The following is a 25,406-nucleotide window of genomic DNA, read 5'->3' as shown; positions in this document are numbered from 1 at the left end:
CGGGCAAGCACATTCATGAACCCAATAAATTGTACTTTGTATTCAACACTCAACAGAAGGGTAATCAGGAGAGGGAACCTGAAATGTTAATAGCCATTCCTTCCATTATAATAGAAATGTGTTGTTTGTCATAGTCGCACGATGTCCAAACATTTTATTCATCAATGCAATTAGTGTGTGTTTTTGAAAGTCATATTAATAAAGTTCAGACACTTGGATTTCCATTTTAATTGATTTTTAGTAAATAAAATTGCCTTCCAGTTAGAAAAATGTTTAAATTATTCAGTTAGGTTATCTGAACATGATAATCAACATGTAGACAAACTGAACATTTTTAGCGATTCCAATGTGCATAAAAAATATACATTATTTTCGATGTACAGCTGCATTTTTAAAATATTAAGACAGAACTTACTTGTGGATCTCAGCAGACTAAGCATTAGCAGATATAATTTCCAACAGAAAGTTTTTTCATTTTTTACTAAAGCCAGAATCAACAAAGTGGCATAGTGGGATTTAGCAGCTGAAGTGTTCAAATTACAACAAAGAACAGAAAAGCCTATCTTAATGTTGAGGTTGCATTTACAAAGATTTTATGTAATACTATGTTTTTGGTAAACTTGTAGCCTATTTGGAGTGTGGCTAATGAGACTTCCCAGAATAACATCAAATTAGTGTCAATCATTGAATAAGGTGTGCAGAGGGCCCATCCAACACTTCTCCAGATAAATGATTAGAGAGTGGGGATTTTGCCCATTCGCAATTTATATGAGTTATAAACTCAGAAGCCCACTCCCTTGGGGAGAAATGCGGTCCAGGATTTGAGATGCATTTCTCCTTGGAAGCTTGCCAAACTAGCTATGCTCACCAGTAGGCAGAGTCTGCAGAATTAACCATGTAACATCAATGAATCAATCCTTCACATAAACTGAATGCTGGTAACTGCACAATGTATCAACAAGAAGTCTTAAAATACATATGTTACATTGTAATTCAGACGAGTACTGAGTACACAGTTGTCTATATTGATTTTACTAGTGTTTGGTATGATGGTTTATTTTGAGATTGGTAGGTGTCAGTGGTGTAGACTGTTTATTTACTGGTTTCATGTTTCAATTATACATTCCTGCAAGATTGGTGTTCCTCTTGATTATTTTTAATGTGTGGCGATTCAATACCGAAAACTTAAATCATCTTTACAATTAGGACTATCGCAATCCTGTGGTTCGCCAGACTTCCGTAGAAATAGTAGGTCCATATTTTCACTGCTGGATGTCCAATAGATTATGCTCATCTTTTCCTAAGAAAGAATGCCAGAATAATCAGACACATTTGGTAGACTAAGAAAATAATTATAAAGCCTCCAGATTTATGTGCAGGAGATAGCGATGGAGGCTCTCCGCCACTTAAACAGAAATATGCAGAAAGCCCATGGATACAATGATGGCTTTAATGCAGATTAGTAAACTGTAAAACTAGATCCCATGGCAATTGAAACTGGCACAGCGTTGCTAAATGCTGACTTGCGAATTGATATGTCGATTATATGTCTGCAGAAATACAGACATAAAAGCAAGGAGTGAAATGATTTGTTGGGCAGTAAGTCCGTGTAAGCAATGCATCGGAAACCTGAAAGTGCAAACGCGGACACTCTTGTTTTCCCCGATTTACTGATATGCTGACAAAGGCAACGTGGAAAAATCTATTAAAAGATAAATATTTCCAAAGTGAGATCTGTGAAAACTACAACGTGTATTTTCAATACGTGCTACCTTCAACTTCTCTATACAATCAGCAGAACCAGCCCAAGGAAGAAACAAGAAAAAGACGTTTCATTTGATTTGCTTTACTGTTATTTAAGGTTTTCATGAAAACGAAAAACCAACTGAAATCTAATTCGATACCAAAACTCCATGCCATTTTATAACCTGAACTGTAAAATGCAGGGCATCCAAAAGACGGTTAATTGAAAATTTATTCCGTATTTTCAATCGCGTTGAAATTTTCATTGAAATTAGAAATTTTGTGATAACACGTACATTATACTGATCAGTCTGGTCCTGTACGTATCTGTCAAAGCACAGTTAAAAGTTGACTCGCGTAGTTATCGGAAACACTTTGCGCGTTTTATTTCCAAGAAACAACTAACATTTAATCAGAGTTAGTATTACATCAAGAAACGTGGCAAAAGAAATGCTATGTTGTGACAGAGCATATGAGACACAAGGGGTTTTGAATTAAGTATTTTCAAATTCCGGAAGCATCCCATCTCGACTTCACGATATAAGATTTTGGCAAAAATAGCTGTGCTGTGAAAATACATATTTTTAGGACTACAAATGCGTACGAACTCAAATTACAGCTAATTCTGTTGTCCTTATCCGACAGACAATGTGGTAAGATAGAAAACCAAAAAATATAACAGGTAATATGCGCCAGTAAGTTTGATCTGCTGTGTATACACAAACACTTATTTGCGGTACATGGGTATTTTATTTCTGATTGCCCGTGGAATCAAAGCATTACTTTTCTCCTTCAAGCGCTAAATAGACAACATTCCATCGTCCGACGCCTAAACAAATATGCCCCCTTCTTTCCTCTCAGCACAGTGTCAACTCATCAACCAAACGAATTCTCTACAAAGAACTTCAAGACACTTGTGTCTATGTCAATGTCACAAAGATAGTGTTGGAATTGCAATGATGCTGGCAAAAATGCCGCACGAGCACTTTACAAACATTTCATCAAAACTGGGGAAATAACTGACTGCAGATTGGAGGCGCATCATTAATTGCGTTCCTTTGGATTTTGAATTTTGGCGAGCGCTGTCCGTTAAAAAACAGCTAAATCTGTAATAAATTAAAATCATCCGTTTATAAATTGTGCGATTGGAAGCTTTCTTGTCAAGCAACACAATTAGCAGAAGGTTAGACAAACTTTATTTGGCATTTTTACGTTACCAAATAGAAAATTTAATTGGAATTAACAGTAACAGTAAATGGAATTAACTGGAAGTAACTATGCGTAGTAACTATAACTACGCAGTAATTGTGCGTGTGAAACCTAAACATATAACCACATAAATTTGAAAATGATCATTTGAATTCAGTATTTACCGTAGGGACAGAAGGTGTGATCGGATTTATAAAAATATTAATCGTAATTATATGAATAAAGTTTATCTCATTCTATTTGAGCTGAGAACATGTTGCATCTCTTACCAATGAAGCCTGCAATTAATTTTATCGCCTGACAATACTGTGTTGCTTTCCATGGGAACAGTTGATTGAGTGCAGATTTTAAACAAACAAAGCTTAGGAGTTCTTTCTTTACCCGGTTTCTGTTTCCGCGTGTGCAGGCATGCATTCATTAACGCAATCCCCCCCACATTTCAACATCAACTCAGTAAAAGAACAAACCCAGTGGCTGCTGAAGGAGAAAGAGACTCATGAATATTTAGACTCCTTCGTTACCTTCCACCCAAAGAAACAGGTATTTAGCAACAACACAGTTCAGTTTATATGCATATGAATAAACTGATTGTGCTGGACACAAAGGCGTATAATAGCAAGTCGAAAGTGAATACAAACCCACATCTCTCGGGGGTAATTCATCTCGCGCTTGTCAAATATTTCAGCACCGCGCTGCCTCTGCACCTCACATCCCCGGTCACTCACTAGGGCGCAAGCGCGCAATCGCCCATCCCGAACCAATCAGAAGCTGGCGTCCGAGCACGGAAGGATTTTTTTTCCCGCGTGGTCGGCCCGCAACGCGAGCCGCGATGCGCGTGCGCAGAAACACTCTTTTCTTTCCCTTGCGCGCGCGCGTATTGAGCGTGCGTTCGCGAAGGAAAGAAGGAAGGTAAAGTGTGATGCGGCGCGCACACGCGCCGGAAGACCGTAAGGACGTTCCCGCGACGCACGCAAACCACCACCCAGGCTGGGAACGCGCTCGCTCGAGACACGTGATCCGTTAACTCCTCCCTCTCCACTCTCCCATTCCCCTCCCACTCCCCCCCCCGCGTTCTCTTCCTCCTTTCCCACCCCCTCCCCCCTCCCGGAGGCTGTGACGGCGAGCGAGGGTTGAGCAGCGAGAGCGCGAGCGATTGGAGAGGAGCCGTTAATGCGCGAGCGGCTGTGTCAGTGTGGAGCCGCCGCGCGCAGCGGAGCCCAACTCTCAGCACTCGCACCGGACTTACTGCGAGCCCCGATAAACCCCCGTCAGCGAGGAGAGGCAAATCCCACCGGCACTGGGAACGGGGGGCAAAATCCAACAGCGAGACTCTCCTACGCCAGAACTTTCTGAGCTTCTGTCTGTGTGTGTGTGTGTGCGCGCGTGTGTGCGTGTGTGTGTGTGTGTGTATGTTTTGGGGAGGGGGGGAAGTTCGTTGGAATATGGTTGGGGAAATGGAAAATAAGGAACGACCAAAACCGACCCCAGACTATCTCATGCAACTGATGAACGACAAGAAGCTGATGAGTAGCCTGCCCAACTTCTGCGGCATTTTCAACCATTTGGAGAGGTTGCTGGACGAAGGTACGTTCGTTGGCTTTGCGAGCGGGAGGGGTGGGGGGAACATTCCTTCACACATATGTAAACATATTAAAAGAGTGAGTAGAGATGGCAAGGGCATCATCTGTGCACACACTTGCAGGATATACTGGGGTCTAGTTTGCATTCGTCCGCGAAGAGAAGGATAAGAGGGAAGGTTTGCAGATCCTTCCCGTCTCCTTCTCATCTCAGCCTCCCATACAGACCTTAGAAACGGGAAATGTGTTTGCAGAGCTGTGCGGTTTTTAAAAAAAAGTATACAGTATTTGTTTCAGAGTGCTCTCCCGGAATATGGTGATTCTTGAGAATTGCAGAGGGGTGAGTTGGGCTTGACGGGTATGGGCATGTAGTTGATATCTTGCCGCGGCTTATTTTTGTGGTGAATGCAATGGATATAAAAGAGGGTTGTGCAAAATCGCCGAGATGAATGACTGAAGGTTCCTGCATTACAGACTCGGGCTGCCGGTGCGAATCGTGGTCACTGTAGGATGCGCTGGTGACTTGCTGCTTTGCCCCTCCGCGGTTTGAGCGGAGAGGGGCTGGTGGATATTCCGGCTGCCGGCTGACCAGTTTCATAGTGCGCTCGTCATTGTTTTTGTTTATTGTTGTTCTAAGGGACTGTGATTTCCATCGTGGCGTCCTGCTGTCCCAGCTTGAGATTGACACGGGTGTCGAGTCTCGGAGATGGTCAGTTAGGCAGGGACGGGAACTGCATTGGGGAAAATGAAATTAAATCAACCGGAGGGAGAGGTGGGCTTGCAGTGAACACATTGGAGGGAGCATGAGCTTTTCAGAGGGAAGACATCTCTGGGGGCTGATTGAAAAAGTGGTCGAAGAAACGGGGCAAGTCATACTGGGTTGTCTGTCCTTGCAGAGGAAGGTTTTAGTATTCAGGGACTTTGAGTACCGCTCCAGTGAATCGTGCAGCTTTCATTCGAGTGTCATGGTGTGCGTTGGTTAAGAGTTTTAATATTTGTGTTATAGTTGTGTGCAGAACTCATCCCGATTCTATGCTGGTATTTGGATGGAGGTTGTCTATGTTTTGATCACATTTTTGCCTCGGGGTCGATTTTGCGCCGAAGTGTGGAATGGTTGTAGTATCACGAAAAGGGCATCGGAGTGAAAGAAGATTAATTCTGCCTTAGCTTCGATCCAAGAATTGTATCGCCGTCGCGCTGGGTACATGATGGCTTTATTGCGGACGACTGCTTCGGGTTTTCATCAGAAGTGGTTTGTGTAATTTGAAGAGGAAGTCGTAGCCGAAGAAGTTACGTTTAACTTTGGAGGTTCAGTGGAGCAGTTCAGATTTAGTCTTGCGAAAAGAGAAGCGGGCGGAATTAGAATAGGGAAAGGGGGGGGGGAATTAAACCAAAATGTAAACGGGACCCATAAAGGTGTGAAATTGACGGGTTTGATATTGGATAAGCACGGAACGGGCAACGATGTAGCAATATTTGTTTCAAACCACTCGGGCGGATTTAAATCCGATAGTTGTGTGGGAGGAAATGCATACTAGGAGGAAATAGTCTTGGTCAATTTGTCTGGTTCTGTATGGTATATGGTACAACTGATACAAATTTAAACGTGAGGCAAAGTCTGAAAATTCGCCATCTGTTTTGATGAAAGAGTTTTGCTCTGAGTCCGCACGACCTAATTATAAACGTTATTATGCGGCATGTATCAATAATCACTTAAAATAATGAGCTTTTACACTGTCAACTCTGCTCAAAGCCGGACGTCGGAAGAAGATGCCCATATCCCTTTCATGTGAGTTCAGTGCCCTTTAGAACATGTTAGCAAATTCTTTGATTTTGTTGATTTTATTTGAATTTGTTGATTTCTCATACTGTATGTGTTCATAGTAGCAGTTAGCAGCAAGGCAGAGGTTGGAGAGCATTTCCTCTTTTCAAAAAAGGAACATATGACCTAAGGAAATGCCAGTAGAGTTAATCGTTCTTCTGCTTTAGCTTTCCCGGGTAAAGGCCAGGTCACATTCCGAATTTAACGCTGATGTTGCTTGCATAAATCTGACAAACTTTGTAAAAGTTCCATATGTGAACGCTAGGGTGTGCCAGATCGTGCACTGATAAATCAGTGAAGCTTTTTCCGTGTCAAAGTTTGTTACTTGAGAATGCATGTCAGAGTTAGGGTGACTGACATTTTTACATAACCACACTAGATACCGATCGGAACTTAACACCCATTTGCTTCCAGCTCTTTGAGCCATTCTAATTTTTCGTCCCCATTTGTTCCACAAGCTTGCATATTTCAGATATTAAAATATAAATATTTCTGTAAATATAAATTAAAAGTTGGTTAATTTGGAATCAAAATATTCCAAGAGTCGTCAGTTACTGTTTTATTATAGAAATTAATCTAGCACTAATAAGGTTCCAAAATGTGGTTTTAAAATGACAAACACATCGAAACATAAAAATTTACATCAAAAGATCAAATTCATTTTCTTCGTATACAAATGAATGTTAGTGCTCTTATCAAATACCTGCAAAAAATGTAATCTGAGAAACTATTGTGGATTAAATTCTTACCTATTGTAGAGTTAACAGCATAAGGCACTATATACTATGGTACCTTTTGTTTACTCTACATTGACCATAAGAATTTAATTCACAGGAGTACAAGTGAATGTACTGGTGACTTGTCATTCCAATAGTTAGACTAGAACATGAAACTTGTAAATAGTCAGAACTAAACTGTTTAAAGTTTTATTATGCCTGACTCATTGAAGGAGTTTCAATGAAATTTGTTTTGGATTTTTCTTTTGGATAAATATTTTTTATATGTTAATGTGATTTGTGCAGATTGTGTACAGACACAACCATTTTGCTTGGAGGCGTGGGAAAGGGAACAGTCCTCAAATAGAAAATATTTTGTAAATAACTTTATGAACCTTGTATCACTGAAGATTTTTCTTTATTTGCAACAATTGATTTATAAAATGCCAAATATATGAAACAGGATAATCAGAAGAAAATCCATAACATTAGGCGGAAAGATTTTATGGAATCATCGTTTACATGTTTTCTAATAGTTGTAAGATCTCATTCATATCTGATAAAGGCAATGGAGTGTGATAGCAAATTAGTGACACCATGCAATGTGGAAGTAACTACTTTTAATATTACTCTATATTTAGCAAGAGGGTAGAGTTGGTTGAATTTTTAATGGCAGACTACCTTTAAATAGGTGCTGGTCCAATTTGTTTCAATACAATACTGCCAGTATAACAGCTTGGTACATCTTTGGAGTAAAAGTAAGTTGTCAGTAGCTATTTGAAGTAATCATTTAAGATTGGCTTGTTTGATTTTTTTTTAAACTATCTGAGATTACCCCCAATTTAAGATTATCTTTTTGTTCTTGCTGTTTATAAAATATACTTGCTGTCTCTCAAGACCTTTGCTCTTTCACAGTTAAGGGTTCTAGAGCCGGTGTTCCCAACCTTTTTTTATGCCATAGACTCTTACCATTAACCGAGGGGTCCATGGACCCCAGGTTGAGAAACCCCTGACCTGGAGTTTTCCATCACATATCTTCTTTGTTATTTAGAAATAATTTTTGACCAATATATTGAGTTTTTGTTAATATTTTTGTCCAATTTATATATCTGTGAAGCCTTTTGCAGAGGGTTATAGCATCATTCAGCAAAGAAATAGGCCCTTCAACCCTCCATGTCTGTGTTGATCAAGAATTATTTAGATGGGATGAGACAGGACACCAGTCCGAAGGACCCATTTCTGTGCTGTAGTGCTCTGTCTCTGTCTTCGTATACAAATGAATGTTAGTGCTCTTATCAAATACCTGCAAAAAATGTAATCTGAGAAACTATTGTGGATTAAATTCTTACCTATTGTAGAGTTAACAGCATAAGGCACTATATACTATGGTACCTTTTGTTTACTCTACATTGACCATAAGAATTTAATTCACAGGAGTACAAGTGAATGTACTGGTGACTTGTCATTCCAATAGTTAGACTAGAACATGAAACTTGTAAATAGTTCTGACTGTGAAGCCTTTTGCAGAGGGTTATAGCATCATTCAGCAAAGAAATAGGCCCTTCAACCCTCCATGTCTGTGTTGATCAAGAATTATTTAGATGGGATGAGACAGGACACCAGTCCGAAGGACCCATTTCTGTGCTGTAGTGCTCTGTCTCTGTGGGTGAAAGAAAAATGGAGGGTTATGGGCTTGTTGGGTGTGATGGATTGTATTGATCATAGAGTACTGGGGTGGCATGGTAGTGTAGTGATTATGTCGCCAGGACCCAGGTTCAATTCCACTGCTGTCTGTAAGAAGTTTGTACATTTCCCCCAGGTGGGTTTCCTTTGGGTGTTCTGGTTTTTCTACATTCCAAGGGCGTACAGGTTAGTAAGTTAATTGGTCTTATGGATGGAATTGTGTGCTGCGGACCCTTTGGGCTGGAAAGGTGTGTTATTGTACTGTATCTCCAAATTTTAAAAAAGATTGGCACAACGTCGTGAGCCTAAGAGCCCAGTCTGTGCTGTACTGCTGTATGTTCTATACTATTCTGTTTGCTAGCATTTGGGATATTTTACGAAGTTCTTGTAATCCTTTACTGACTTCTTCCAATTTGCTATGTTTTAGTATTAACAGAAAAGGGGAAATGTTAAAAAGACTTGTATGGCTATCTTGTATGACAATGCCGATATTGGTAGCTAAAGTTAACTTGCAGCTGACAGTGCATTGTTTATATTGAAATATTGGAACTTAAAGTTCCTAGGGTAAGAGGTGTAAATTCATTTTATCTGCATATGTAGTCAGAAGCATGTGGATGAAGGCTGTGCAGTATTAATGCCTGCTCTGGTACATCTTTTTTAATATATAGAATGCAAGTGAGTCAGAACTAAACAATAAAAGCTGATAGATTTAAGAAGAATGTAGTGTTGCCGAGTGTTAAACAGCAAATCGAATTGCTTGGAAATCAATCTGTCCACAAGTCCAGCAAACACCAATGTAATAATGACCTGTTTCAATTTTACTGGGGATAAATATTGCTGGGCACACTAGGGAGAACTCCTCCATTCTTACTAACAAATATTTTATTCATATATATTGATATTGATACCGCAAACCTAATAGCCTGGCGCAGATCCACAACATCATTCTTTCTTTGCGGCATCAGAGGAGTTGGATTATTTTGACAAAAGTTAGTCTGAATTCACTTAGATTTTTGTGAACTTGTTGGCATCAAATTAATTTTGTTTAAAAGAATAATATTTACACTGATGCTTAATGTATTGATTATGCTGAATAGCATAGAATTGTAGATTTAATATCAAACAATCTTATATTTTGAAGTTTAATAATTGAAATAAACATGGAGAAATAGAAATTGTTTATTTCCCTAATTTATTAAACAAGTGTTAAATCATGATGTTAAATATTAAGTAATAGTTCAAGAATATTCATTGCTCAGAGATGTGGAGTTGAATTGTCAGAGCTACTCTCAAACAATAAATGCAGAGTTATCATTAGTAATACTAATCTGAACTTACTGTTGTACTTCAGGTGCTTTTAATGGAGGTTTTAATACTGCTTATTGATAAGAATAGTTGTGAATTGGCAATATTAAGGGAATGTTCTGGAAGCTATTCTGAAGATATGTATTTGTTTAGAACTGGATTGCAGCTGTTTTCTCTACATTAAAATATTGTAACATTTAGCATTACTGCCTGCTTGAAAATTTTAGTTACATTGGCAGTAGTCAGGAGTGCAACAGAATTGGGGTCTATTATACACAGAAATAAGCTAAAATGGAATCTCTTGCAGTTTGGTCCAGCTTCTCTGACCCTTTGTTTTGCAGCAGTCAGTGGCATAACTTTCCATGGCAACCACACAGGAACAAGACACATTATGTTTGCCTTTGTGGAGATCTTCCACATGTGCTAGAAGAGATATACATATCCTAGTCAACAAAATGCATGCCCAGAGGAAAGTTCTTTTGTATTTGAGATTTGGGCAGAAAGGAAGGGGAAGGAGAACTGGTCAAGCTCTTCGTAGTAAGGATTTGGAGGGAAGTTGCTACTGTACTGTTTTTTCAGGATCGAGAATCTCCACATAATGGAGTAATGTGGAAAGAAGTTTCATGTCTCCACAAGATGTCAAGACCTCTGTTTACACGTGTTGAGTAGCTATCCTCCACAGTAAAGTGCATTTTATATAAATCTTCAAGTTCTTTAAGCAATGTGCTGTTCAGCAGGAATTAGATTTTATCACAAGCCTTTTAACTAATTGAATTTATTAACTCAACTTTGTGTTGTAATTAATGCTACCAGACATGCAAAGCAGGACATTAAGGATTTTCATGCATTTGTTTTTTTCTCTCACTCTTCTCCCTCCCATCAAATCTAATTGTTTTGTGATAGTGGTAGTGTTTGGAGAAAGGAGAGGGGCATGTGGCTTTCAGAGATGACAACAGATTTGAAGATTCCTTCAGATAGGGAGAAGTACTTTCTATCTGGGACTCATTTTTACCCTGCAATATCAATGTTTCCTTCATTTGTTCAGTCAAGATATGAGGCTGTGAATATTGTGGGGGATATCCTCTGTGGCCTTCTGTTTCCTCTTAATCTATTTAGGCTCTAGGCTTCCTTGATATTTTTTCTTTGACACTAGCTGCTGCCTCTGGCTTGCAAGACTATGCTGCATAGTAATCTATGCTTAAATGACTGACACGGCAGTGTTACCTCCGACTGATGCACCTTAAGGAAGCTTTGACCTTTCTCACTGCAATCCTATATGACTTCCTTTGTGGTTGGAGAGTGTATGGTTGTCACCAACTATGGATGGATCTTGTTTCTCAGGAACCATCCCCCTGCACTGTGCTTACCACTGCAAATGTACAAATGAATGGTTTTCGTCAAGATGTGCTTTCTAGAAATGTTGCATCCATTGTATAGGAATTCCTGAGATCCATATCGAGCTGGAGGCTAGGTAAGCATACAGAAAGAATTGAACGGTGAGCTTCACTGATGAATTTGGATGAAAGTCAAGAAACTACTCAGATGGGACAGTCCTGAGTGTATGTGACCTTGGCCTCCAGGGAACTATTAGGCCAAGGTCAAAGGGCTCATGAAGTGTAGTTTTCTGAGGCTTCTGGAGAAAGTTTAAAGTAGTATACGGAATCTTTTGGAGGTTTGGGAGTGAGAGAAGACAATCCAAAGATGTAGATTAGAAATGTAGTGATCAAAATAAAATTTTCAATGGAAACAAAAGTAAGTGGCAAATGCTGTCAGGGTGTGTATTTAAAAAATGTTCAAATGCCAAATATAAAGCCATTATATCTAGATACACACTGCCTTTCTAACAAGACACATGAAAGAACTATACACGAGGTCATCAGTGGTTATACTGTAAATCTTATCCACTATAGAAATGTGAATACTGGGTGATGAAAGCTGGAATTGGATATTTCTGGGTGTTCAACATTTATAAAGGACAACAAAAAGAGAAAATGTGTTGGGATAGTGCTGTTAATAAGAGATAACATGTAGAGTTAGAATGGATCTTGGTTTAGTAGATCATAGTATAGAATTCAGATTAGATTATGTGAAGATAAGACACAGAGAGCAGCAAACATCAGTCGGAGTTTATTTATAAATCTCTGAATTGTAGTTATGATACAGAGCATGATATAAATAGGGAAAATGGGTGCATGGGATAAGTGACAGTGATTATGGGGAATTTTAATCTATATATAGACTGGGCATATTCAAATTAATACCAATAATCTAGATGAGATTAATTTCTTGGTGTATAACTAATTGAATACAGCTAAGATTAGTGCTTGGATCATGCCATTCATATCTATGCTGATTTAGTTGAAGAAACCAAATGCAAAATTTTAATGTTTATTTGTGATGCAAGTAAGTGGGAATGTGAGTACTGATGTGAATACAAGGGGATATAGATAAACTAAATGACTGCTTGTCTCAACAGCATGGCAGGTGGAACAAAATGTGAAAAATTGTGAGATCATCCATTTTTGCAGTAAAAAGGAAACAAGTTGAATAAGTTTTAAATAGCAACATATTAGATAACATTGAAATTCAAAGAGACCTGTTTGAATCATGCGCAAATCAGCAGGCAGTTACAAAAGGTAAATAGTATTTTGACCTGTATTGTAAGAGGAGTTGAGTACAAGTGTAAAGATGTCTTACTGTAATTATATATGACCTGCTGGCATATTTGTGAATGCTGTTGGCTTATTTTTGAGGGATTGCAGTAAAAATTAACCAGGTTGGTTCTGGAGAGTGACAAATCTGTCAAATTGGGAAGAAACCGAGAAAACTAATCCTCCATTCCTTAGAATTTAGAAGAACGAGTGCTGACTTCATTGAAACATGCAAAACCTTAGTAGACTTGGTGAAGTAAATCTGGCGAGAATGTTTCTCCTGGTTGAAGAACAAAGTAAAGGAGTGCCCATTTAGAACTGAAATGAACACTCTGGTAAGGTTTTGTAATGATTCCCTTGTAGATCTGTGGAGGTTCTTGCATTGATTGCATTTAAAACAGGCTAGTAGATTACTGGTTATTTATTTAAAAAAAAGTTAACAAATATGGCATAGGGTGGGAAAGTGGAGTTTGAACCATTGTGTACATGCACTGTTTTTAACAATAGTGAGAATAAAGTCTAGTGAAACATTTTAATTTTTTTCATTTTTATTGAAAATCTCAGGTATACTCTATCTTTCCTGTAATGGCACCTCTATCGGAGTAATAACTGTTGTCCCTTCACCCTGCATAATTTGGAAATGTTACTTGGTCTTGTATGTCATGCAATATGAAAGGACGATCTTTCAGAATTTCACAGGAAAACACCGATTTGATATCTAAACATTTCCTTTCAAAGGAAATTATTAATTTGTGGTTATTATCAGGTTGCTAGAGTGCATCTTCAAATGGCAGGTTATGGCACTGATAGAAGTACCAAAACGAAGTTCACACCACAGGACAAAGAATAGGAGCTATAAAAATTGCACACTGTTTTAATGAAGCATTATTCTGTATTCAACAATGGCTGTGAATGTGTTTTAATGTACAAGGTGTGAATTACCAACATGTTTATAAATCTAGCTTTGATGTAACTTGGTATAACCATAGTTATCATCTCATTTAACACATTTGCGATTGCCTCAGGTTGAAAAAGTGTCTCAACTACTGCTTTTAATCAATAAATCATTGATTTCATTTGCAACTTTTTCATCACATTCTGTTGCATGGTTTATAATCAGAGCAGCATTCAAGTGCAGTGGATAGAAGGAAAACTAATTCAGCAAGACCTTTTGGGCAAGAAAGTGATCAGTTTCTTTAGAGCTCAGGAGGAAAATAATATGTGATTTCTTATATCTTTTAGAAATGTTTTTAAAATGTTGTTTTAATAGTAACCTGATTTTGCTGCTAATTTTAATAAGCTCGTCTCTTTTGTTATTGGTCTGTCCTGTTGGGCAACAAGAATGTTTAAATTTCCTACCAAGTTAGTAAGTATGAAGGACAGCAGAGTTAGTGTTTTGAGTTTCCAGCATCTTGCAGTCTTTAGCTTTAAAAGTTCAAATTAAATTTGTTATCAAAGTACATATTTGTCACTGTTTACAGCTCTGAGATTCATTTTCTTGCAGGCATACTCAAAAATCCACAATAGGATAATAACCATACTGTAATAGAATCAATGAAAGACTGCACCAACTTAGGCTTTCAACTAGTGTGCAGAAGACAACAAACTGTGCAAATACAAATACAAAAAGAAATAAATAATAAAAAATAAACATGGAGAACATGAGTCCTTGAAATTGAATCCACAGGTTGTAGGAACATTTCAATGATGGGGCCCAGTGAGTTGAGTGAAGGTGTCACCCTTGGTTCCAGAGCCTGATGGTTGAGGGGTAATAACTGTCTTTAAACCTGGCTGTGTGAGTCCTAAGGCTTCTGTACCACCTTCCAGATGGCAGCAGCAAGAAGAGAGCATGACCTAGGTGGTAGGGGTCTCTGAAGATGGATGCTTCTTTCCTGCAACAATGTTTCATGTAGATGTGTTCAATGGTGGGAGGCCTTTACCTGTAATGGACAGGGCCGTATCCGCTACTTTTTGTGGGATTTTCCATTCAAGGGCACTGGTATTTCATATCTGGTTGTGACACAGGCAGTCATTATACTCTACACTGCACATCTGTAGAAGTTTGTCAAAGTTTTAGATGACATTCCAAATCTTTGCAAACTTCTTGGGAAGTAGAGACATTGCTGTGCTTCCTTTGTATTTGTGCTTGCGTGCTGGGCCCAGGACAGGTTCTCTGAAATAATAACACCAAGGAATTTAAAGTTGCTGACCCTCTCCACCTCTGATGAAAACTAGTTCTTGGACCTTTGGTTTCTTCCTCCTAAAGTTGGTAATCAGCTCTTTTGTCTTGCTGACATTGAGTAAGAGGTTGTTGTGGCACCACTCAGCCAGGTTTTCAATCTCCTATATGCTGATTTATCACCACCTTTGCTTCGGCCCATGACAGTGGTGTCATCAGCAAACTTGAATATGGCATTGGAGCTGCGCTTAGCCACACAGTAATAAGTGTAAAGTGAGAAGAGCAGGGGCTAATCACATGGCCTTGTGTTACATCTGTGCTGAAGATTGTGGAGGAGATATTATTACCAATCCAAACTGACATGGGGGCGGGGAGATCTGCAATTGAGGATCCTATTGCACAAGCTGTAGTAAATGTAGCCCATCCTGATGTATTCATCTTTGCTGTCCAGATGTTCCACGGTTGAGTGAAGAGCCAAAGAGATCTGCTGTGGTGCCAGTAGGGAAATTGGAGCGGATCCAAGTCACTTCTCAGTAATTGAAATGTTTTGTCACCAACCTCTCAAAGCACTTCATTACTGTGGATAGTCATTGAGGCAGGTTACTGCATTCTTCTTGGGCACCGCTATAAGTGAAGCCTGCTTGAAGCAGGTTGGTACTTCAGACTGCTGAAGCGAGAAGTTAGAGATCTCAGTGAATACGCCAGCCAGTTGATCAGCACAGGTCTTTAGTACTTGGCCAGGTACTCTATCTGGGCTGGATACTTTTTGTGGGTTCACCCTCATGAAGGCTATTGTGGGAGTTTGTGATGGTTCCTCTATGTTTTGACAGTCAAAGTGAGCATAGAAGGCATTGAGTTCATCTGAAAGTGAATTTAGTAGGAATTGTGTGTGGTGCCTTAATGGTTAAATTTGGATCATATAACCATATAACAATCACAGCACGGAAACAGGCCATTCCGGCCCTCCTAGTCCGTGCCGAACTCTTAATCTCACCTAGTCCCACCTACCCGCACTCAGCCCATAACCCTCCACTCCTTTCCTGTCCATAAACCTATCCAATTTTACCTTAAATGACACAACTGAACTGGCCTCTACTACTTCTACAGGAAGCTCATTCCACACAGCTATCACTCTCTGAGTAAAGAAATACCCCCTCGTGTTTCCCTTAAACTTTTGCCCCCTAACTCTCAAATCATGTCCTCTTGTTTGAATCTCCCCTATTCTCAATGGAAACAGCCTATTCACGTCAATTCTATCTATCCCTCTCAACATTTTAAATACCTCGATCAAATCCCCCCTCAACCTTCTACGCTCCAATGAATAGAGACCTAACTTGTTCAACCTTTCTCTGTAACTTAAGTGCTGAAACCCAGGTAACATCCTAGTAAATTGTCTCTGCACTCTCTCTAATTTATTGATATCTTTCCTATAATTCGGTGACCAGAACTGTACACAATATTCCAAATTTGGCCTTACCAATGCCTTGTACAATTTTAACATTACATCCCAACTTCTGTATTCAATGCTCTGATTTATAAAGGCCAGCGTTCCAAAAGCCTTCTTCACCACCCTATCAACATGAGACTCCACCTTCAGGGAACTATGCACTGTTATTCCTAGATCTCTCTGTTCCACTGCATTCCTCAATGCCCTACCATTTACCCTGTATGTTCTATTTGGATTATTCCTGCCAAAATGTAGAACCTCACACTTCTCAGCATTAAACTCCATCTGCCAACGTTCAGCCCATTCTTCTAACCGGCATAAATCTCCCTGCAAGCTTTGAAAACCCACCTCATTATCCACAATACCTCCTACCTTAGTATCATCGGCATACTTACTAATCCAATTTACCACCCCATCATCCAGATCATTTATGTATATTACAAACAACATTGGGCCCAAAACAGATCCCTGAGGCACCCCGCTAGTCACCGGCCTCCATCCCGATAAACAATTATCCACCACTACTCTCTGGCATCTCCCATCTAGCCACTGTTGAATCCATTTTATTACTCCAGCATTAATACCTAACGACTGAACCTTCTTAACTAACCTTCCATGTGGAACTTTGTCAAAGGCCTTGCTGAAGTCCATATAGACTACATCCACTACCTTACCCTCGTCAACATTCCTCGTAACTACTTCAAAAAATTCAGTAAGGTTTGTCATACATGACCTTCCACGCACAAATCCATGCTGGCTACTCCTAATCAGATCCTGTCCAGCCAGATAATTATAAATACTATCTCTAAGAATACTTTCCATTAATTTACCCACCACTGATGTCAAACTGACAGGTCTATAATTGCCAGGCTTACTTCTAGAACCCTTTTTAAACAATGGAACCACATGAGCAATACGCCAATCCTCCGGCACAATCCCCGTCTCTAATGACATCTGAAAGATCTCCGTCAGAGCTCCTGCTATCTCTACACAAACTTCCCTCAAGGTCCTGGGGAATATCCGGTCAGGACCCGGAGATTTATCCACTTTTAAATTTCTTAAAAGCGCCAGTACTTCCACCTCTTTAATTGTCATAGGTTCCATAACTTCCTTACTTGTTTCCCACACCTTACACCATTCAATACCCTTCTCCTTAGTGAATACCGAAGAGAAGAAATCGTTCAAAATCTCTCCCATCTCCCTCGGCTCCACACATAGCTGACCACCCTGATTCTCTAAGGGACCAATTTTATCCCTCACTATCCTCTTGCTTTTAATATAACTGTAGAAGCCTTTCGGATTTACTTCCACCTTATTTGCCAAACCAAACTTGTAACTTCTTTTAGCTTTTCTGATCTCTTTCTTAAGTTTCCTTTTACATTCTTTATATTCCTCGAGCAATTCCTTTACTCCATGCTGCCTATATCTATTGTAGACATCCCTCTTTTTTCGAACCAAGTTTCTAATATCCCTTGAAAACCATGGCGCTTTCAAACCTTTAACCTTTCCTTTCAACCGAACAGGAACAAAAAGATTCTGTACCCTCATAATTTCACCCTTAAATGACCTTCATTTCTCTATTACATCCTTCCCATAAAACAACTTGACCCAATCCACTCTCTCTAAATCCCTGCGCATCTCCTCAAAGTTGGCCTTTCTCCAATCAAAAATCTCAACTCTAGGTCCAATCCTGTCCTTCTCCATAATTATATTGAAGCTAATGCTATTGTGATCACTGGACCCGAAGTGCTCCCCAACACATACATCTGTCAGCTGACCTATCGCATTCCCTAACAGGAGATCCAACACTGCCCCATCTCTAGTCGGTACTTCTATGTATTGTTGCAAAAAACTATCCTGCACACATTTCACAAACTCTAAACCATCCAGCCCTTTTACAGAATGAGCTTCCCAATCTATGTGTGGAAAATTAAAATCTCCCACAATCACCACTTTGTGTTTACTACAAATATCTGCTATCTCCTTACACATTTGCTCTTCCAACTCACGCTCCCCATTAGGTGGCCTATAATACACTCCTATCAGTGTTACTACACCTTTCCCATTCCTCAATTCCACCCTAATAGTCTCCCTAGAGGAGCTCTCTAATCTATCCTTCCAAAGCACCGCCATAAGATTTTCTCGGACAAGCAATGCAACACCTCCTCCTCTGGCCCCTCCTACTCTATCACACCTGAAGCAACTAAATCCAGGAATATTTAGTTGCCAATCACACCCTTCCTGCAACCATGTTTCACTAATAGCTACAACATCATAATTCCAGGTATCAATCCACACTTTAAGCTCATCCACCTTTCTTACAATGCTCCTAGCATTAAAATAGATACATTTAAGATACTCTCCACCACCTCCTCTCTTTTCATCCCTAGCAATGCATTCAAATTTATTATCCTTTTCTTTCTTCTCCCCTACAAATTCGGGCTGAGCGCATCCCTTCTCCATCACCTGCCTTTCCTCCCTCACACACTGTCTACTTACTTGCTCTACTGGTGAACTAACCTCCTCTCCCATAGCTTCCTCAAATTGATTTCCGCCCCCCCCATCTTACTAGTTTAAAGTCTGCCCCGTAGCCCTAGCAAACCTCCCCGCTAGGATATTGGTCCCCCCAGGATTCAAGAGTAACCCGTCCTTCTTGAACAGGTCACGCCTGCCCCAGAAGAGGTCCCAATGATCCAGAAACTTGAATCCCTGCCCCCTGCTCCAATCCCTCAACCACGCATGGTTCACTTGAACTTAGTTTTAGAAATAAGTGTGGAGTCATACACAGGTCAGAAACGAGGTTAATAGATTTCTTTTACTGGATATTAATCTTTTAAGTGACGTTTGATAAATCACAGAAATGTACAGTACAGAAACTGGCCATTATGGCCTGATATTCTGGCCCAATGTTTTCTAATTCAATTCTCCCAAAGCAGATGAATATTTCTCCATGTACCAGAGGAACTAATCTCAACTTAAGGTTCTGAATATGTTACTCTGCAATACTTAAGTGAATATTCTATTTTCCGTTGGTTGTAAATTGTGTCATTTAACACTAAATTAAAAACAATTTGGTGCTTTGTGCCAATACTCATTAAGGATTAGATTGAGATGGCAGTGTTACAAAATCAGCAAGTAGGAAAATATTAAAGTTTATTTCAGTTGGTGGGAATTTTCTGATGTATTTGAGTGCATTGGTTGTTCTGACAAAAGGTTTCCTGCACAATGGGTAAGAGAATTCATCATATCTAAACTAGTCAATAAAATAAGTTGAGTCAATAACCACACAATCAATCTTCTGGAGATTCATAACTTTGAGGTTAAAGGGGAATTCAGAAATTGGCGCAGCTTAATCTCTTCCACTCAAACCTACATATCTTCATTCTATTTATTTTAATAAACTTTTCAAATTACATTTTAAACTCTTAATTTTGTTAAATTCTTGAGGCTTGATGTGCGGAAAGCATTGGTTTGCAGCAGGTAGTTTGCATGGTATAACACAGAGTGGCATGTGTTAGTGGGTGAAGAGGGGAGATGAAAATAAAGGCAGGAAGAGAACTAGACAAATCATCTTGGGTTAGCTAATGCACCAAATTCACCACTAGGACAGTTACTCTCAGCCCAATTGATCTTGCACTGTTGCCTTTCAAAATCGGGGGGCTCAGGTCTAAATTTGGAGAATTGCCTTTTTGACTGGTTAGGCAATAGCTGATACAGTGGAGATGCAAATGACAGCAGATGCTGTAATCTGGAACAAAAAATAAACTTCCAGGAACTTAGTGTGTCAGACTGCATCTCTGGAGGCAAAGGGACAGCTGGAGTTTTGGGTTGAGACCCTACGCAGGATTAATGGTGTAATGGGATGGTCAATGTTTGGCTATCTCTTTATATTCTCAGTGAAAGTAAATTTATTAAATTACAGACTGTGCAAAACTCATGGGGGTGTGTGTGTGTATCTAGTGTGTATAATATATGGTGCTTAAGACTTCTGTACAATACTGTAATTTTATGTATTACACTGTACTGCCACAGAAAAAATCATGATATATGTGAGTGATGATAAACCTGATTCTGATATGGGTCTCTTATGTGAACTGAGAGTGGGAAGGGGGCAAAGAGGGGAGAATCATAGCTGAGAAAAGGTGAAGGGAGCAAGAAGCACCAGAAAAACATTCTGTAATGATCAGTAAACCAATTGTTTGGAATCAAATGACCTTGCAGGTGGGTTGGGTGTGTCTGTATTTGCATCATCCCCCTCCCTGGCACTCCTCTGCCACACACCTCTCACAGCACTCTATCCTTGCCATTCCTAGTATCCTTTACTTCTGCCAGATTAACAATCTCCACATCTGTACAAAAGTCTTAGTCACCTAAGAAGTAGGTGGTGGGGGGGGGGGGTGTTTGTGTGTGTGTGTGTGTGTGTGTGTGTGACACACACACACACACACACACACACACACACACACACACACACACACACACATATAATATACCATATCTAAAACCTTTGCACCAGATACAGTAATACCTTGCAGACATTTCCAGGCAAATAAAGTGATACAATAGAATTAATGAAAAACTATACATAAATATAGACTGACAATCAATATGCAAAAGACAAATTATGTAAATAAAAAACTGAAAACATAAATTGTATAGTCCTTGAAAGTGAATCTGTGGGTTGTGGAATCAGTTCAGAGTTGAGTTGAGTAAAGCTATCAGGCTTCTGAACTAGTGTGGATGATTGTTGAGTAATAACTGTTCCTGAACATGGTGGTATGGGACCTAAGGCTCCTATACCTCCTGCTCAGTGGTAATAGTGAGAAGAGAGCGTGGTCTGGATGGTGGGGGCCCATGATGATGAATGCTGTGTTCTTGTGGCAGCACTGCTTGTAAATGTGCTCAGTGGTGGGAAGGGCTTTGCCTTTGATGGACAACTACTACTACTTTCTATTGACTTTTCCGTTCCCGGTCCTTGGTGTTGCCATACCAGGACGTGGCACAACTAGTGCATTTGTTGTAGTTTGTCAAAGTTCTATGATTGCTATTACTGATAGCAAATTAACATGTTAATTATGCCACCAGAAAATGAAATATAAATTCTATTGACTTTTGTCTAGCATGGATCTAAGTACTCTGACCTTGTCAGGCCTCAAGACTTCTCTCATGCCTCATGGTAGGAACAATCTTCACTTGCTTTCCCTATTAATGTCCAAAATTGTATAACAAACTCTTAACTTCTATTCTCTTAATTATAGAAGCATCAGAACATTTGTGGGAAGGCAGAATGGGAGAAGTAAGATGCACCAATGAAGGGGGAGGGCATCCCCTTGCCTTCCCCTTCCCACAAGCCTTTTTCCCCCACTTGTTCCCCTCCTGGAATGGTTACAGGTGGAGAGTGATCAGTACATCATGCAGACCTGAAAGATCTTAAATTTAGTTATTGGTTTATGCTTGCTTAACCCATTGTTGGGATGGGGGTGGTGGCGAAGCATGGTAGTGTTGGGAATATTGTCTGGAATTCTGGTTGATGACTGCAAGGTGGTGATTTCTGCTGGATATGCATGCATTGCAGCTCATTTGAGGAACTTGTGATCCAAGCTGAATACAAAATGCTTTTATCAGTAATAAATACAGAATACAAGGATCTTAACATTGACTGAACGGATGACTAAGCAAATTACACACGACTGGAACTAATTAACAATGTTTAAAACTACAACCTCTGCTATGAAAATCTTGGATCAAAAGAGAAAGCAAAGGTGGTTATTTTATATCAAAAGAGGCCTGATGCTGCCACAGAGAATGCAAGAATGATTAACTGGAAGAATTTATTATAGGAGAAAGGCAACACTTTAATACCAAATAGATAATAAAGGCAGATGAGTTGTGAATGCTTGTGAAAGCAGTTGCAGGAAACTAAGATGAATAGTAGAAGCTCTCAGATTGGAGCAGCTGGTTAAATTGCTATCATGCAGTGCTGGTGATCTTGAGTTAAGTTCTGAACTTCAGTTCTGCCTCTGTAGACCATGTGCATTCTCACGGTGATGGTGTGTTTTCTTTGATGTGTTGATAGGTAGGTTCATTGCCCATTCTAGATAGTGCCATATAGATTACAAAGAAAAAGTTGGTGAGATGCAGGATTTTTCTGGGAGCTCAATGGTATGAGTGGTCTTCCGTATCATGAGGAAATATAGAATCATACAAATTTAGGATTGTGCCAAAGAAATACCATATTGCAGAAATATAATAGTGAGAAGAAACATCTTAACATCCAAGGCTTGAGCAAGACCTTTATGGGAGAAGATATCTGTCCTGTACATTAATCAATGTCAATTGAACAAAGCTGAAATGTAGGCCAGTTGTAAATCCAGCTTATTTCTGTGCTTTAAGTACATTTTATGTAGATTTTTTAAAAGATCTTTCAGCAAATTACTTGTTATTTTACTAATTAATATTGTTATCTCAATGCTGTGGAGCTGACAGATTGGTCTTTATGCTAAATATCTGACCAAGCTGACAACTGAAACTGATTGAAGTCTGGCACATAACCAATGGATGTAACTGCTACATTGACAGAAGGGAGAAGATGTTTTGCTACAAAGAATGTGGAATAATGAATTGAAATTACTCAGTGATCTGTTATTGAAATATAATTCTGATTCTCAATTACAGATGAGTATTTTGAAATATTTATTTTTTTATTATAATCCCTTCAAAGATGTAACAAATTGGGGCTTGTTATAGATGTAGTGGGTGCTGTTTTCTAAAATCAAAAGACTTTCTGCATTTCTGAAAGGAGGGACAGAAAATCAACTGCAAAAATGTAGTTCCAGATCTTGCTCCCAAATAATTTTCCTCAGTTTAATTTCCCAGAAGCAGTTGGGCATTTACATGTATTTCATTGTTTCACCAGACACCAACGGATTGCATGGAATTGATTGCCAAAGCAGATCTTGTTTGTACCATCTTACTTCAATTGGTGCTTTATATGTGCAACCTGTCAGTATCTGTGGAAATTCCAAGGACCCATATTGAATATCAGGTAAAAGATAGAAAGTTTGCCACAACAGTAAATTAGGATAAATATAATTTATAGTCAAGTTTTGAGCTAAGAAAAGTTGATAGGATTCAGTTAGTTTGAAGTACAGTATTTAAAATGCTAAGAAGACAAAAGTATACTTAATGAGCATATATCTTGTCTTTTGAGGAAGTTGAAGGCTCAAGTGTCTGCGAATCCATGGGTCTGCTGGAGGCCAAAGGCAGCCTGTCCTGGGATTAGAGGACAATGTAGGCATGTGGGTGAGGGTGAGGGGAGAACAGGGCTTGTTCTGCTGCTGTTGCTTTGCCGCCTGGTATGTTTTGTTTCATTGTGTTCTATGTTGTTATGCCTAGCATGTTGGGCATCCTATGTTGGCACCAGAAATTGTGGCAACACTGGCAGGCTGCCCCATCACATCCTTGGTTGTGTTTGTTGTTAATGCAAATGCTGCATTTCACTGTTTTTGAGCTCCTGCACATTCTGTGTATTGCAACAAATTTTTTTGAAAGTGATGTTTCCTCAGAAATCTTTCTTGTTTATGATAAACCACTTGAAGCTGAACACAAATATAATTTCAGATGACTTGTATCATGTAGGAATTTGTAGAAACAAGGGATTAACTTTTATTGAATATAATGCATTTAATTGCAAACGGTGCTGATGCTTTGCAATGGTTCAATTGCTAAAAGGTTTTTTTTGATGATTTACATTTGTGCTTGGTATTGAGGCTTCTCACTTAAGTGTCCAACAAAAATCAGCCAGCATTGATGGATTCCAGTTTCCCTGATACTGTTTCTCCATGACGGCAATATCCTGGTGAAACCTTTCACCATACTCGTAACTGACAGTGCCAAGATTTGCAGGGAAGAAGTCTTAAGTGGGAATGTAGAAAATGAATCTTTAGTGACATATTCCACTTAATGGTTTTGTATAGTTGTAGCATATTGTCAACCAGCTGCACCTGCTCTTTAGTTGCCAAGAATATTTTCAACACCATCCTTGAATGCCTTCCATGTGATTTTTCTCTGGTCCCGCTAGAAGTTCTTCAAATTGATGATTTGTTTGATTTGTGGCCCAACAAAAATGCTTCTTTAATCTTGGCATCAGTTATTCAGACTTGAATTATGAATTGAAAGAACAAATATAGGTGATTTAAAAAATTGGGAGTGCATGATAGGGAAATTGGGAAATTTTATGGTGTTTTTCATAATCAGCAGCCTAAAATCCATGAGACACACCCAGAAGTGTTCAGGAAGCAAAATTTTTGATATCCAGTGCTATCAGAGTATCCAGCTGCTGATCATACTGCCCATTCAATTAACTGTGGTTAATGGAAACATTGAAAGCATTGTGGATTTATGTTGAGAAGTTCGTTCAGTTTTCTTTCATATTCATGGGCCACAAAACTGGGGTAATCTAAGGTGTAATTTTGAAAGATTTCTTCTGTGTATTGTGAACACATAACTAATCGAGTGCATTGCAAATTTCGTTGTGCTACTCTCATAGAAGATGATAGAAATTTTTGTATCATAATTGTTGCTAGAAGAAAATTGGGAGACTGGCACATAATAATTGCAGGCATGTACATATCTAGTCCAAGTGATTTGAGGAATGTAAACATTTATTATCTTACAAGATTTTTAAAAATACAATTTGGATTCTGTCTTTTTATTGGGATATCTATGCAGATGAACAAAATAATAATGAGCAATATTCATAAATGCTTCAGTCTGAAAACATTCCAGAACATATTTCTCTCTGCAATCATTTTCAGGATTTCTTTGATTTAGCATGAAGCAAGATATCAGAAAATATCTAAGTAATAAAATGGCTGTAAGGGAAGTAGCTGTATTCCAATAACTGCTTTCTGATTTTTTTTTGTTTTGCTGAGCTCAACTTTATTGTAGGTAAGGAGAGAAAAAAGTATTATGAACAGCTTGTGTTAGAGCGGGACACTGATCACTTGTGAAATATAAATGGTATTTCAAATTTACATCTGCTATAGCTCAAAAATGCAATTCATTTTGACACA

General features: G+C 39.1%; 1 protein-coding gene and 1 long non-coding RNA gene across 11 annotated transcripts in view; one reads left to right on the top strand and one right to left on the bottom strand.

Annotated features, from left to right (window-relative positions):
• Nucleotides 1–210: 210 nt before the first annotated feature.
• Nucleotides 211–3,846, bottom strand: LOC140730029 (uncharacterized). Its single transcript, XR_012099487.1, has 2 exons — nucleotides 3,595–3,846; nucleotides 211–1,300 (listed from the first exon to the last, which is right to left on the bottom strand). It is a non-coding gene; the product is annotated as an uncharacterized lncRNA (long non-coding RNA).
• A 202-nt stretch (nucleotides 3,847–4,048) lies between these two features.
• The window catches only part of LOC140730738 (KH domain-containing RNA-binding protein QKI), a 548,106-nt gene continuing 526,748 nt past the window's right edge, over nucleotides 4,049–25,406 (top strand). For 3 of the 10 annotated variants that reach the window (XM_073051568.1, XM_073051566.1, XM_073051564.1), the window contains exon 1: nucleotides 4,049–4,536. In XM_073051568.1, coding sequence (XP_072907669.1) covers nucleotides 4,362–4,536 — 175 coding nt within the window. In that variant the 5' untranslated portion in view covers nucleotides 4,049–4,361. Of the gene's footprint in view, nucleotides 4,537–4,759; nucleotides 4,870–25,406 lie in introns of those variants that run through there. The other 7 variants (XM_073051567.1, XM_073051569.1, XM_073051570.1 and 4 more) reach the window with 4 other exon arrangements.

This window comes from Hemitrygon akajei, chromosome 7 (genome assembly GCF_048418815.1).
Source record: "Hemitrygon akajei chromosome 7, sHemAka1.3, whole genome shotgun sequence".
NCBI classification, from domain to species: Eukaryota; Metazoa; Chordata; class Chondrichthyes; order Myliobatiformes; family Dasyatidae; genus Hemitrygon; species Hemitrygon akajei.
Note: the sequence above shows the minus strand (reverse complement) of the source record. Positions and strands in the feature narration are given on the sequence as shown.